The 15,755-nt window shown below is 39.3% G+C and overlaps 1 protein-coding gene across 1 annotated transcript in view; it reads left to right on the top strand.

Moving 5' to 3' along the window:
• The window catches only part of LOC127527131 (trace amine-associated receptor 13c-like), a 74,714-nt gene extending 60,455 nt beyond the window's left edge, over window positions 1–14,259 (top strand). The window contains exon 2 of the mRNA XM_051924794.1: window positions 13,502–14,259. Within this exon, the coding sequence (XP_051780754.1) occupies window positions 13,502–14,259 (758 nt within the window). The remainder of the gene's footprint in view (window positions 1–13,501) is intronic.
• The last annotated feature ends 1,496 nt before the right edge of the window (window positions 14,260–15,755 follow it).

Genomic DNA, 15,755 nt, shown 5'->3' with positions numbered 1-15,755 from the left:
AAATGAGGGTTTCTCCTTTTTAGATAGTGCAAACTGTTTCTTCTTCATTGAGGTTTTCTCTTTGAGAGCTTTTTTCATTTCATTGAAAATTAAAGCAGCAGCTGTCAAAATATGTAGCTTTCTTATTAATTTTTCAACATTGTGTAAAATAACTTTATAAAGTAACATAAAAGGTTTAAATACTGGTTATCCTTTTACACTAAAATATTACTAAAGAGATACAAAAAAAGTAAAATGCATATGTTGTTTTTCTTTAAGGAGATTAAATATTACTGAAGAAAGAAAAAAAAAAACTAAAACAGCCAAATGGAGCTATGCATACGAACTTAAAAGGTTTAAATAAAACAGAAATATATACCTTTATTTTTACTTCCTTAACTTGTGGAGGGTGTATCCTGTAGCAAAGCCCTAACTTTTTTCGTGAAAGCCCGTTTCAGTCAATAAGTCTTAAAAAGAGGTGTAAAGATATTGACAATAAGCTACGCAAACCCACCAAGACATGGAATCGTTTAAATCAAGGCGCGAGTCGAAAAACACCATCCCATACTATTAGTTAACGATTAACACATTTCTATATGTATTGTAAGCATACAATACAACTGATAATATGTTGCACTTATTTATCTGGTGTACCGAAATTTTTGCGCATTTAACGGCTGAAATCCAACGTGGTTTGTGCCCTTCAGAATGAAAACAGTTTGCATTTACCTTTTTAATAAAAGGCGAGCTTTTAAGTCTGAGAAATCACCCCGTAAATGCACACGTTTAATTGCACATGTGTTAATATGTATTCTTACACACTGTTTCTTCTTCATTGAGGTTTTCTCTAGCATGTAGATTGGGGTAATTACATTCACTGCATTCGTAGTGTGAATCACAATCTGATTGTATGGGTGGTTACCTACCAGGTAACGCTTATGGTTGGCCAGCAAGTCAGCTAACATCAGCCACGGTGCCTTCAGTTGTGAGAAGCAGATCATAGAATGGTTGAAAATAGTTTACTGTCAAATAATGCAAAGAGTACGCGACACGTGTTTCGCCCTAATTCTTGGCTCATCAGGCGTAAGGCAAGTGTAATTGAATAGCGGCACGTCATTGAATAGCGGTACTGCAAGTTTAGTTTCTTTTCAATAAAGTCAGGTGTTAGGCAAGTGTCATAGAATAGCGGCGGCGCTCTGCGCTGCAAGTTTAGTTTCTTTTCAATAAAGTCAGGCGTTAGGCAAGTGTCATTGAATAGCGGCGCGTGATTGAATAGCGGCGTCAGGCGTAAGGCAAGTGTCATAGAATAGTGGCGCGTGATTGAAGAGCGGCGCTGCAAGTTCAGTTTCTTTTCAATAAAGTCAGTTGTTAGGCAAGTGTCATTGAATAGCGGCGCGTCATTGAAGAGCGGCGCTGCAAGTTTAGTTTCTTTTCAATAAAGTCAGGCGTTAGGCAAGTGTCATTGAATAGCGGCGCGTGATTGAAGAGCGGCGCTGCAAGGTTAGTTTCTTTTCAATAAAGTCTGGCGTTAGGCAAGTGTCATTGAATAGCGGCGGCGCTGCAAGTTTAGTTTCTTTTCAATAAAGTCAGGTGTGCTTTGCAGCAGCGAAGTTCTGCTTTTAAATTTTTATTAAGAAGAAAAGAAAACCTTTTTAAACTGAGGGAAAATATACCAATAACAATTTGTTAAGGATCTGTTTTTTGTGAAGCTGCCTTTACACAGCCTGTCCGCTGTTTTATAAACGAATGACATATAAGGCCGTCCTTTCTCCTTCACAGTCAGTTCACTTGATTACGTGTGAGGCGTGATGACGCAATAGGCAACCCCTGCAACCCCACCTCCCACGGCCAGCGAGCTGCCATCCATTACTGTATATGAACAAAAAAGAGGTTCCAGTTATGACCGTTACGCTTTGAATTTCGAAATGAAACCTTTGTAAGTAAGCTGTAAGGAATGAGCCTGCCAAATTTCAGCCTTCCACCTACACGGGAAGTTGGAGAATTAGTGATGAGTGAGTGAGTGAGTGAGGGCTTTGCCTTTTATTAGTATAGATGTTGTTGTTGTTGTTCTTTTCTAGATTCATATCCCTGATGCAGCTTTATCATATACCCTGAAATTAACTGCATATTGTTTATTAGTTTAAGGCATCTGATTGTAATTAACCTGTAACAATATAATGGTCCACGGAATGGTCAAACTATTCTAAATACCATAGCTGCTTTAGCGTTGTTACTATCACTGCACCTTCTTCTTCTTCTTCTTTCAGCTGCTCCCTTTAGGTTGCCACAGCGGATCATCTTTTCCCATATTACTCTCACTGCACCAATTGGAGTATTCATCCCACTGTATCTGAGTGTGGAATCGCAGATCTACAGCAGCTGATCAGAAAGAGAATTATCGGTATACAGCATCAAGCACACACTGCCTCAGCCATGTTGCCTATTTGAACTGCTCTCATACGACAAATGCTTCAGAGGCTTTCCTGTATGGACATTGCGGTTCAAAAACCGTTTCATCCCAAGAACTATAAACGCACTCAATCAGTCCATCAAGTGCTTCTTGTAGAACTGTTTGTACTTATAAGTACAATCACTTCACTGTAAACTTGCAATACAGTTATAATATTGCACAACTTGAGCCACTTTATAAAGCGCTGTCACAAGAACAACAAAGAGACATTGGAAAGGTTTGGGGCAGCCACCCATATAATATTTTCCCGGGGGCAAAATTTATCAAAAAAAACAAACATGTTCACACAACTGAGTCCAAAACAGAACTGATTTGCTGCCTTAAAATGGCGGCCTTTAAATGCAAGTAGAGGAAGTGATGTCATCAGGGCCGGAATCAGCAGTGACGTCATTGGTTGCTCCGGAACCAGGCGGGACTTCCCGAGAATGGTCTGCAAGGAATTGAGAGAGAGAATCAGTGCACTTCACCGCCCCCTGGTCAGGCGTGGAATTACTTTTATTCAAGCCCTTTAGCTGTCCCCTAAAAGCGCTTGTGTGACAGCGTGTATTTACATATGATGATGATATAATTTTTAAGATGAAATGCAGCAAAATATGTTTATTACATTATACAGATAAAATGCTAACATTATTTAAATTATCTATATTGTTAATAATTAAACATGTGAGGACACGGTGTCTCCATGCTAGTGACAAGCTGGCACCTATTCAGGGATTGTTTCTGCCTCGCGCTGTATTCTTGCTGTGACTGGTGTGACACTTGATGGATAGATGGATAGAATAATTAAACATGTACTGTACTATGGAGATATTTCAATGTTCCTTAAAAGTTTTGAAGAATCGGCGTTTTAAGCCTACAGATAGCTTAACGTTTATTATAGAGCTGATTGTGTGGCGATTGGGTACTTGGAGAAAGAAAAGGAAGGACAGGAATTGGAGGTTAGTACGTTTGAAAGTATTGCTGAAATAAATTATTTCGTCGAAGGTCATGCAAGTAGTATATTAAACAATTTAAAGATGAAGTTTATGATATTCTGCTTTAATAACGAAATAAACTACCTGATTAAAGTGGAAATTTCGAGATTAAAGTTGAAATTTCAAGCTTTTTTCTCACTGTCTCCCTATTTTTTTTTCTCTGTACCCTAATAAGCTTTCATATGACACTCAGACTGTGGGCTACGACTTGCCTTTTCATGGCAACTTTGAAATCTGACAAGTTCTTTTTTATTTCGGGCGACTTATTGAACTTGAACTTTCGAGTTTGTCCGACACTCTGTGTCACTTGATCAACTTCCTTTTGTTGTTTATACCACTGTTTAAAGCAACAAATAGTATGTTTTTCCTTACCTCCCCCATGCTTTTGCCATTGCCTTTTCACAGAATGCTGAGCTTAAGGGCTATTTATATTGACTTGCATATTCAAAGAGGAGTAATTCTGGGAAGAGCTGGGGAGTGGCATCAAGAGCTTGCACATGCATTACTTTTCACGCTGACCGGGATTTATGGAGCGGAGGAATGTGGAAGTTGGCGTACGCACAGATTTATGCAACTGGATTTTTTTGTGTGTACGCACATTTCCGCTTTTGACCGTACACCATGTTTTAGTGTGAATTCAATGCACGCCGCTATGCATGAGGCCCGTTACGTTTTATATCTGTGTTTAGATAAACCTCAGTATGTTGATTTCAAATATGCGAAAGTTTTTTGTGTTAAGTCACGTCATTAATCCCAAACAATGCTGTAACTGTCCACTCAGATCCTAAATTTGATTCAGTGCATCATATTTCCTGATTGTGATGTCTGTTCAAGTGAAATGCCATTATATAAATACACACAGCTGAAGTCATTTTGTGTTAAATTCCTTGACTTTGCTGTCTGGTGTCAGTTCTTGTCTCAGGAATTTGACTTTGTAGTGTTGTTGCAATAATCAAGGAGAGAACAAAATATAAAAAGATCAAATATGACGCAGGGTAATGTGATTTTTTTATGTTTCAAATCGCATTCTTGTAGAGAAAAGCCAAGCAAAATGACACCTTTTATTTTGTTCAAAGGATTATAGACAATTTTATTTTTTATGTCATTACTACTGTATGCTTTAACTGTAAGCGCACTTTCCATGGAGCAGCTCATGTGCACTTAGAAGGACGACGTGCTGCTACAGAGAGGGCCATTTCATACCGAGGAGATTTTTTTCTGCAGTCAGAAGATTAGACAGACACCTTTTGAGAACAAGTAGGGTTAAGAAGGTGAAAACTTTAAACAGCACAATTCTATTTTTAGAAGGGTCAAGTTCGAATCACCATTTTTTAACTTTCTGTATGTGTAAAAGCAAAGCCCTTGAACCACTGGTTATGTTTGTGCATGCTTACATCATGGATGGGTACTGATATGGTCTGTGAAAATGACAGAGAAAGGCTAGGGGTGTACAACTTGGCCCTCTCAAGCTTTACAAGGTCATGGACTTAATTTGAAAATATTCATTCTATCATCTGCTGAATTGAAGAGAAGGACCAGGAAAGAAGAGAGGCAGAAAAAGCACAGCCGCACTGCTATTATGAGACTGAAAAGCCTCACACATTCATTTGTATCATCTGCGATAGCTCCTTAAACAGCCAGCTTGTATCTTTGATTTGCACACCCAATTACCTTTTTATTTGCTTTAGCTTTTTTGGCACATTGTGAACATTTAAGAATGTTAAAATCTATAATGACGATAAAAGTTTATTACCTGATGCATGCATTAGTATTTGCTCTATCTTGCCCTCTGGGGTTACAGAGAGGTGCCTTCTAATAGGTGAAATGTAGCACAGTAGCTGTCCGTCCTGGGTGAAGTCAGAATCTGTAGTTCCCAGTCAACTGTATTGTGTCTGTGAAGTGAGCGCAAGAATAAGAGGAACAGAGCAGACGTGGGCGGCATATGTGAGGGTCTACCTAACAAGGAATCTGGGTGTGGGAATAAAAATATCTCATGTTATTGGAAAGGGATAAAACACACAGCATACAAGGGCAAATACAAAACATAACAGACAATTCATGACATGTTTCAGCATGGAGTACATCACATCCTGCATGAGCTGACACCAATAAATTGGATTCATTGGGAAGCCCGTGTTTAATTTTTTCAGAGAAAACACAAAAGCCACACATGATCTTTCAGAAACAAAAACCTAACACAAAATATATTGCATGTTTTATTCATAATGTGTTTACAAATAGGTGTGTTACTCTGTATTAAGGATATATGTATGTTTTTCTACTTTCATATATAGGAATCCCATATATTTCAGATTAAATTAAATTAGATTAGATTAAGTGTATTAATCCCAAAGGGAAATTCAAATGCAAACTGCAGCAGAAACATAAAACCAAAGGATACAAATTCACAGGACAGATTATATAGCCAATTGATCAATTTATCAATCAATCAATCATTTGATAAATAAATACATGCTCGGGCTTCCTGGTTCTCCCCTGGGCATGGCCACGCTGTCCATGGCCCCTTAGGACTTCTGCTCTGTGTCCAGGGATGCTTGATGGCAGCCAAACTACTAATATACAGAAACATATCAGCTGAAATCTGACTTCCAAGAAGGTATCGTGATGTCCTTCTAAATTAGCAGACCAAGATGAGCCGAAGGCCTGCTACCATAGGTGCACATGTTCCTTTAGAAAAATGATTTATACATGGGGTCCTGAAGATGTTTTTTAGATGACCCTATGTCTGTTTTGATAAGCATGACCATCTGCCCTTTTTTTACATAACCCCATGTCTACTTTGGTTTATTTATTGCCTTGCTCGTTTATTATATGACATTCACCCCGGAGTGGTCTTATATTACCAGATACTCATTTTTTACATTACCCTCACCCCGGTTTGGTCTTCCATGATCCCATGCTCATTTTTTATATGACCCTTACCTGGGTTTGGTCTTACAAAACCAGATGCTCGTTTTTTACATGACCCTCACCCCGGATTGGTCTTACATGACCCCAAGCTTGTTTCTAACATGACCGTCACCCCGGCTTTGTCTAACATTACCAGATCCTCGTTTTTTACATGACCCTCAACCCAGTTTGGTCTTACATGACCCCAAGTTGATTTTTTACATGGCCCTCATCCTGGTTTGGTCTTACATAATCAGATGCTCTTTTTTTTTTACATGACTCTCACCCCGGTTTGGTCTTACATGAGCAGATGCTCATTTTTTACATGACCCTCACCCTGGTTTGGTCTTTTGTGACCCCATGCTAATTTTTTTACATGACCTTCACCCGGTTTGGGCGAGGCCGGGATTGGCTGGAATCAACTTTCAGCTTGGGTATATTTTGTGATTTAACCAATCAGTGAAGTTTTGGTGCCTGGACTGCGATATGCAAAATCAGTGGTCTAACCAATCAGTGATGCCTCAGGCTGTGTGAGCAAAGTGCCAGGACTGCGATATGCAAAATTAGCAGTTTATCCAATCAGTGACGCCTTAGGCTGTGTAAGCAAGGTGCCTTGAATGCAAATCAGTTATGAGAGTCAAGTTTATAAATAAGGGCTGTACCTTTGCCTGCAGTGAGTATGCCCTCTGCATATCCAGTAGCTGCAGGTATCTCCCTTTTTGCAAGCAGAAATAAAAAGAGATGACAAATGCCTTTGAGGTATTAGATTTTCTTCATCTTTTTCTTCTTCTTCTTCTTCTTCTTATTATTATTTTGTATCCTTAATTATGATTTTTCTTTTAGGTGATGATGGTTGGTAATTTAATCAATGACCAATGAAAGTGGATATTTAAACTATACTTGAAGACACAGAATGTTGAAAATGTTCGACAGAAATGGGCTGAATGATTTCATACACCTCCACCAAGTTGATAAACAATTTACAGAATACTCAGTAAATTCCACAAAACTGGGTTCATTTGTAATGCTCCAAAAAATGGTCGACCAGTGAGTGTTAACAACCAGGAAAATGACTTGTTATTGATTTTGATTTTCAGAATGCCCCAGAAATTCAAAAAAAGACCTTCATTTGAGTTGAGCTTTTCCTGTACATCTTTGAGTCGTCTAATGTGATGTTTATGTTTGAAAATGTATCGGCCATGATTGATTCATGGGTTATTAGAGGATGATCCGAATCAATGTTTACAATTCTGTGAAGTGGTTATGAATGAAGAAAAACAAGGCAATAGCATCACTGGTAAAATTATATGGTGCGATGAAGCTCAATTTAAACTTTCAGGTGATGTAAATTGCGACAATTGTGTCTGTTATTGCATAGAAAATCCCCATGTAACAAAAGAAGAACAGTTGAATCAGCCGGGGGTTACAGTTTGGTCAGGTCTTATAAATAAAGGGATACTTTTACCTGTTTTTTTCCATACAACTATTACACATGACCTGTATCTTAACATGCTGAGGGACACTATTTTACTACAATTACAGAGACAGCATGATAATGATAATGACTTTTTCTTTCAACAAAACTGATCTCCTCCTCACTATGCAGTGAAAGTCTCCCACAGACACAATACACTTGACCAGGGACTACAGATTCTGATTTCACCCAGGACTCACTGCTACTGTGCTACACTTCACCTATTATAAGACGTCTCCTCTGTTCTCTGTAACCCCAGACGGCAAGACGAGGCAAATACTAATGTAAGCAAGGGGAGCAGGCAATAAACTTTTTTTCAGTCATTAGAAATTTTAATATTTTTAAATGTTCTTAATGTGCCAAAAAAGCGAAAGCAAATAAAAAGGTAATTGGGTGTGCAAATCAGAGATACAAACTTGCTATTTGAGGAGCTGTCACAGATGATGCAAGCTGTCACAATTGAATGTGCGATGATTTTCAGTCTCTTAATGGCTTTGTGGCTCTGTTTGTTCTGTCTTCTATTCCTTCCTGTTTCTTTTCTTTAATTCAGCACATGACGGAATGCTTTCTCTTAAAGCTGATGACTTTTTAAAGCGTGTCAGGACAAAGGTGAGCACTCCTAGCCCCTCTCTGTCTAATGTCATTTTGACAGACCGTATCAGTACATGTCCATGAGGAGAGCATGAACAAAGATAACCAATTGTTCAAAAGCACCACTTTTACACATGCGGAAAGTGCAGTAAATGATGATTCCAACTTGACCCTTCCTAAAAAATATAATTGCGCTCTTTAAAGTTTTCACCTTCTAAATTCTACTTGTCTGCAAAAAGTGTCTGTCTGCTCATGTGAGTGAAGAAAAAATCCCCTCTGTGTCAAACGTCCCTCTGTCTGTAGCAGCCACACATTCTCCTTTTATGTGAAGACAAGCTGCTCCATGGAAAGACTGCTTACAATTAAAGTATACAGCAATGACAACATAAAACATGAAATTGTTCATTATTCTTTGGGAAATTTAAAGCACTTGATATACAGCATAATAAAATCCCCTTACACTCTGTCATGTTTGATCTTTTTATATTTTGTGCTCTCTTTGTGTGTTGCATCAATGCTACCAAGACAAATTCCTCATCCACATTAGTGCACTTGGCCAATAAAGAAAATTCTCTGAAGGGAGACACTTTCAACAACTTCATCCATGGAGCGGATTGTGTAACCTGCAACTTGTCAGCCTGTGGTTAGGGGAAAGAAAGAGCTGTCAAGGGAACAAATAAAATAAAGCTCAGTGCAAACTGGAGAAACCTGAGATGAGAACTGACACCAGAGAGCAAAGTCAAGGAATTTAACCACAAAATGACTTCAGCTGTGTGTGTTTATATAATGGCATTTCACCTGAACAGACATCACAATCAGGAAATACGATGAGCTGAATCAAATTTAGGACCTGAGTGGACAGTCACAGCATTGTTTGGGATCAGTGACACGACTTGACACAAAGAACTTTCACGTGTTTGAAATCAACATGCTGAGGTTTATCTAAACACACAGATATAAAGCATCAGGTTAATGATCACTAATGTGAACTTACACAATATTTATCTGAGCATAAATAACAAGAATAAAAGTCTGAGAGAAACAGCAGGGCTGAAAAGTGAAGAAGATCAGCACAAGCTGCAGAAACACAAGAGGAGAACTTGACATCAGAGAGAAAAGGAAAGTTAAATGTGACAGTATCCGTGATTATCTGTAATGGCATTTCACGACAATACACGTCAATAAGTCATAATCAAGAAATAAGATGCACTCAATTAGATTTATTAATGTCCAAAATTAGAATGTTCAGTCGATAGTCAAATCATTGCCTGAGATTAATAAAATACAACTAAGAGTTAATTTAAAACATCAACTCCCTAACTTAATAACATTGTTGTGATGATAAATTCTAACATTGGCTTTCCCAATTGAGTAATCTTAGATAACTAGATGTGTCATCATTTCATTGATTTTCTTTTTGTGTCTTCTTCATCCGTTCATTTACTAACCCCTTGTTTTACATAAACGGTCGTGTCAAGTCCGACTCTGTCCTGGCAGCACTGGGCACTGTGTAGTAACCCAGCGTGAGCAGCTTGTGCCAGGACCTGTGTCTTTATTGGGGACTTTAACTTAGTGGGAGATTGATTTGATATCTGCCAATAATGCCACTGGCTCCTCTCTAAATCTTGCAAGGATGCCAATGAGTTTGTTACTTAAGTCAGGACCTTTCAGTAGTTGTTCATTGAGGAGGGATAATATTCACAGAAAGAACAATTAGGATACCTGCTGTTTTCCATTAAATTCACAGAATCTGCATCTTGACCTGTCTGGAACCAAAACTGGAGGTAAGACAAGTCTCCCTTCATTACAACACCTCTTCTTTGCTAGTCTGCTTTCAATAAATCTTTAACTGCAATATTTGCACTGACATCACACTGTAGTCTGGCGCTGGTTGTTTTTGGTGTTTCCTGGGCCAGCACTGCTGCAAAGGCCGTGGTATTCTTATGATTTCACTTCCCATGTTCCTTTGGGATTTCTACTACTTGAGCATTGCGTGTGCATGGATATCCATAATAATTTGCACATCCACATCCTCATGCAATTCATCATCCCAGGTCTGGTGCATCACATCTCGATTTCTTTTATGCTAGATTTCCTTAGCATTGCATGTTTTGCGCTTTCTCATCATATGCTTAGGCATCCCTTTCCCTCGTAGAAGCTTATTCCTCTTCAGATACAGCTGCCTGTTTTTGTCCATCTGGCAGTAACTCTTGGTTCTACATATTCTGTGTTAACATTTGCAGTGCACCATCTATTGGAATTTGTTTTTGTAATTCAGTAGCAAATGTCTTATATCAGAGATATAGCAACAGCCATCTGTTGGATGCATTGTATTATTGCAGGTGCTTGTGATGCATATCTTGGAATGACAGAGACATGGCAACCGGACGGACTCACAAATACACAGACACACAGACTCTTGTCCTTTTATTAAGGTGGATAAGCTGATTTCTGTCTGTCCAGCAGTTACTCTCTGTTGGTTGTATTCACTGTTCACGTTTGCAGTGCAGTGTGTCTGTCCCGTTGCTCTGTCTATTTGATACACCACTTAGTAGAGGATTCGTACAAGCAGTGTTAATGTTTGTTATATGCCATCTGCTGGAATGACAAATGCAATGCATTTTACCACTAAAATGTTTATGAAGTGCCATCTGTTGGAATGACAGAGACATAGCAACTGAATGAACAGAACACACTGAAAGTTTTATTAAGGTGGTCATAATGGGCTGGCCTGTTGTTTTGTGGACAGGAAAAATTTTGTATGGACTGGTGCTGATCTGTGGACTGACAGTTGGGAAATCTGCTGTACACATCATGGCGCCATATAACCTGACATTCTCTTAGCCGGCTTCATGGTGTGAAGTCACCAGGGTGCATACAGCCACCCTAACCCGGACATACACAGGCAGGACACAGGTTCAAACTCAACACCTGGTTTATTTACAGTTTAAAGAGCACAAAACACCAACACCACAACACACCTATACACACTCCCTTCTTGCCGCCAGTCCATCCACCTCCAGTCCTCCTCAGGCTTTGTCTTCTTCCTCCCAACTCTGGCCATTCAAAGGGGTGAGGTGGTTCCTCTTATTCAGGTCCTGGGATTGTTCGTCAGTATTACCTGGAATCGCTCCAAGGTGCACTGGAGGTCCTCTATAGGGCTCTGCAGCTCCCCCTGACAGCCCCCACGGAACCCAAAAGGGCTTCACCAAACTCCAGCTCCTGACATGCCCTGTGGGAATCCATGGTGCTACAGCTGCCCTCTAGTGTCCCAGGGAAGGAATTGCCTCACCAGTGCCCTTTCCCCTGGTCCTTCCACTTTTTAGGCATCCAGGCCAGGTAGTGGCCATGGCCTCCCATCACAATGGCTTCTGAACACTGTCTGGAATTGATAGTGACAAGTCCATTATAACACCCAAGACTTTCTCATATGCAGTAATTTCAAGTTTCAGAACTCCCACTGTGTGTTCAGATCTAACCTTTGTACTGCTTGTGGAGACGTGTGAGTGTCTGACGATGGGTGGGCTCCCTGTACATAGCTGGTTTACAATGTGAAGCCTGCCGACCTGCTGTCCCCCAAAATGCATTGCACTATGTGGACTAATGACATAAATATGTGAATAGTCACACACTAGGTACTTCACTGACATATGGAGAGACACCTGTGTATCACGTATGAACTTGTGTGGTGAGGACCACTTCACTGTTTGTGATGATGAGGACGAGAATGACCACAACACGACGCACACAAACTCCTGTAAAGTTGTACGTCTGCCATCTCTGAGCAGCTGCTGCTAATTGTTTAATGAAAACTGAACTTGCAGGTTGGAGATGGCAGTCCTCTCGTATTTTTTATTGTATGGTTCATTTTTTCTGTAGAAACATCACTTGCTGTTACTCTAATATAGCATGACTTTAATACAACAGTAATATTAATGTAGAATAATGAGTCTCAGAATTACAATATAATAGAAGATTGTTTTGGTGAGACTTTGACATCATTTGTATATTTATTAAGAAGTTTAACTGTCCTTAGAGTGATGATGGCTAACAGAGTAATGATCAGTTAAACAGCAAATGTCTTCTAAATAAAAAAGCACATCAGTGAGCGCTGCTGCATTGGAATTCTGAGAGTTTACCTGCCACTGCCACAGAGAAATGCATGTTGTGTGTTTGAGGATTTAAGAAAAGAAAGACGTCCAGAAAATCAGACAAAGACAATCAGCACAACATCAGACTGACAGAGAGCAACGGGGGGAATACTGTTTGGAATTTAATGTGAGGGTCCGGAAAAGACAAAAACACACAGCTGTTACTGTACACTGTATGTGTGTGTGTGTGTGTGTGAGGGCCTCTCATGAGCACAGGGTGGTCCAGCACACTCCATGCAGGTTCAGCTCACAGGTGTCAGAGGGGCTCTGAGCAGCACAGGACAGGATGGAGTGTCAGACCACCACTGGGCACAACCTCAGCTCATCTGAACCTGCTGATTTAATGTGCTGCTCACTGTGATGAGGAAAGAAAGTCAAAGTGACTGAGAACAAAAAAACAAAAACAGCAGACAGAGGGAGAAGAAGGAAACTGCAGAGAGCCAGCAGCTGGACCACTGTGGAGCTGTGAGGAGAGACCACCGCAGCCCTGAGCGGCTCCTGACAAACAAATATAATGAAGACATCTGAGATATGATGAACTCATTAGTGAGTAAGAACTGAAATGAACAAACAAACATCCTGAGAGAATTTGTGAAGCACACACAGCAGAGAGACGCCTCATGTGAATTACGTCAGCAGAGAGAATATGGCAGTCGCAGGGCCTCAGTGTATAAACATCTCAGTGTGCAGGCAGGACGGCTCAGTCAGGGGACACACATGGAGTGGAATGGAATGAAACTTGGCCGTTGTTATCCTCACAGTAATACATCTTGTTCTAAAGTGATTCATGAAACTCAAGTTTATGGACTTTATTACACTTTCTCGTGTCTTTTGCTTTTATCGACAGTCTTTGGAAATCTTCTTGTCATCATTTCTATTTCTCATTTTGTTCAGCTGCACACGCCGACTAATCTTCTGATCTTTTCACTTGCAGCAGCCGATTTCTTATCAGGTTTCTTTGTGATGCCCTTTTCTTTGTTTCTCCTTATAGAACTTTGCTGGTACTTTGGAGTTATTTATTGTTATTTGTATCAGGCACTTGCAAATTTTCTTAGTTTAGCAGTTGTATATAATGTGGTTTTAATATCCATTGATCGCTACATTGCTGTCTGCCATCCTTTCTCTTACAGCTCAAAAATAACTTTAACTGTCGCAAAGGTCAGCATTGCTGTAGTGTGGCTGTTTGCACTTTTCATTACACTCGTATTTTTATGTTTTAGTGTTATTGTAACAGAGCGTTGTGACGGAGCTTGTGCAGTATTCACTTATTATGAAATGAACATTTTTTTTTTACTCATTCTTTTTTTTATTCCTTATTCACTAATGATTGGTTTTTATATCAGAATATTTGTAGTTGCAAGAAGCCATTCAAGAGCCATCAACTGTATGATAGAAAAGAGGCAAACTGAGGAGGTGAGTGACAGTAAAATATCAAAACCGTCTGAAAGAAAAGCCGCAAAAACATTAGGAGTAGTCGTGGGGGCTTTTATTATCTGCTGGCTGCCTGGTAATATATACAATCCATTTGTTGATTTTAGTAACCCAATCACATATGTCATCAGGAATGTCTTTGTGTTGGTCAGTGAAGTGAACTTTGGAGTTAATCCAATTCTTTATGCTTTCCTGTATTCCTGGTTTCGAAAAGCACTTAAAATCATCCTGACATTTAAGATATTTAGCTCAGGTTCTTCAGTGCTCCATTTATTGTAAATGTGAAAGAAAATAAAAAATGCAAAAGTAATTTTCAGTGCTTAGATATTTTAAATTATTTGTACATTATGCTTGACTTATTTTTCATATTAGCAGTGCAATACTTAAAAATATTTCTTAACAATACAATCATTTCATATTCGCTGTATTGTATTGAAGGCTGTTTATGTTAAAATTGTACTCTATTGGTGTGGAGTGTAAGCTGTTTATGAATATTACTTATTTCACCACAATTATTTTTATAAGACTTCTTATTTGAATATGTAATAAACAGAACTGAAAATGTAGGAGACTCCTGAATATTCATATTCTTGGTCACTTTATTTTTTTTTTACATTGTAAAATGATTGCCCTGTGGTGGGTTGGCACCCTGCCCAGGGTTTGTTTCCTGCCTTGCGCCCTGTGCTGGCTGGGATTGTCTCCAGCAGACCCCCGTGACCTTGTGTTGGGATATAGCAAGTTGGGAAATGAATGACTGACTGAAAATGATTACTGTTATGTATATTATTTTGGGACAGTATTATCTATTTCATCATAAATTGTTAAGTAATGTGCTGCATTTTGCCCAGATTCTGGCAATATGAATATCTTTTCACATCTGGAGTTACAATTTACAGAGACCTTCAGATTTCACATCTCAAAACTCCACAGCAGAACTAAGACGATGGCTGACATTCTGTTCAGCTTTGGTCAGGCTGGTGGGGATTTGTTTAAGAATTAAACCCTACAAAACACTTGTTTATGTATTGTTTTAGGGTTGTGTCAAACTAATGTTTTATTTTAATTGTGAAGTTAATGTTTCCTATTCCTGCACTTTAATCTGCACTCCTCCTCACTAAGGCAGCAGATGACAGACGAGTGCAGACGGAGCAGTCGGCTTTCACTCCTCACACTGCTGGCTCACTAAATGACACTGAGGTGACTGTGAGGAACTGAAATGGGCGACTGAGAAGGTCAAATGAGGTTTAATTTTTATAAAGTTCTTACTTCTTTTTAAAACCAGCTTTAAATGATTTTGAATCATCTTTATCATCATTACTGCTATTGCATCTAGTAGGGCTGCTGCAGCAGTTTTTAATGATTCTACAAGGGTGGATGTGAGATTATCTGTTATCATATTGTCATTATCAGTAAATAATAAAAACTATTGTGATTTATTGTTTAATGAAATTTACCAGCACCCCACTCTTGGTGTCCCGTTTAGTCAATCAAACGCAGGCAGGAGAAAAGCGTCAGTCAGTCTTCTTTCTTATCTCCGTCTCTCAGTAGGAGCACAAGCACCTTATTAGTAAGTGTTACAAAGGAGAGGCGCCTGTCTCACTCTATTTATACTCTTCATTGATTAGATCACAATGCCAAGGGGTTCATCACATAATTAGAAATCCTTTAACCTGATTGGTTTATCCAGTTGCTAACAGGACATCACCAAACATCGAGACCTTAGATGGTCACGCGGCCCACTCAGCTGATTGACCGTCCTGTTAACTCAGGAGTCT

Source organism: Erpetoichthys calabaricus, chromosome 3 (assembly GCF_900747795.2).
Source record: "Erpetoichthys calabaricus chromosome 3, fErpCal1.3, whole genome shotgun sequence".
NCBI lineage: Eukaryota > Metazoa > Chordata > Cladistia > Polypteriformes > Polypteridae > Erpetoichthys > Erpetoichthys calabaricus.
The sequence above is the reverse complement of the archived record's forward strand: the minus strand, read 5'-3'. Positions and strand labels throughout refer to the sequence as shown.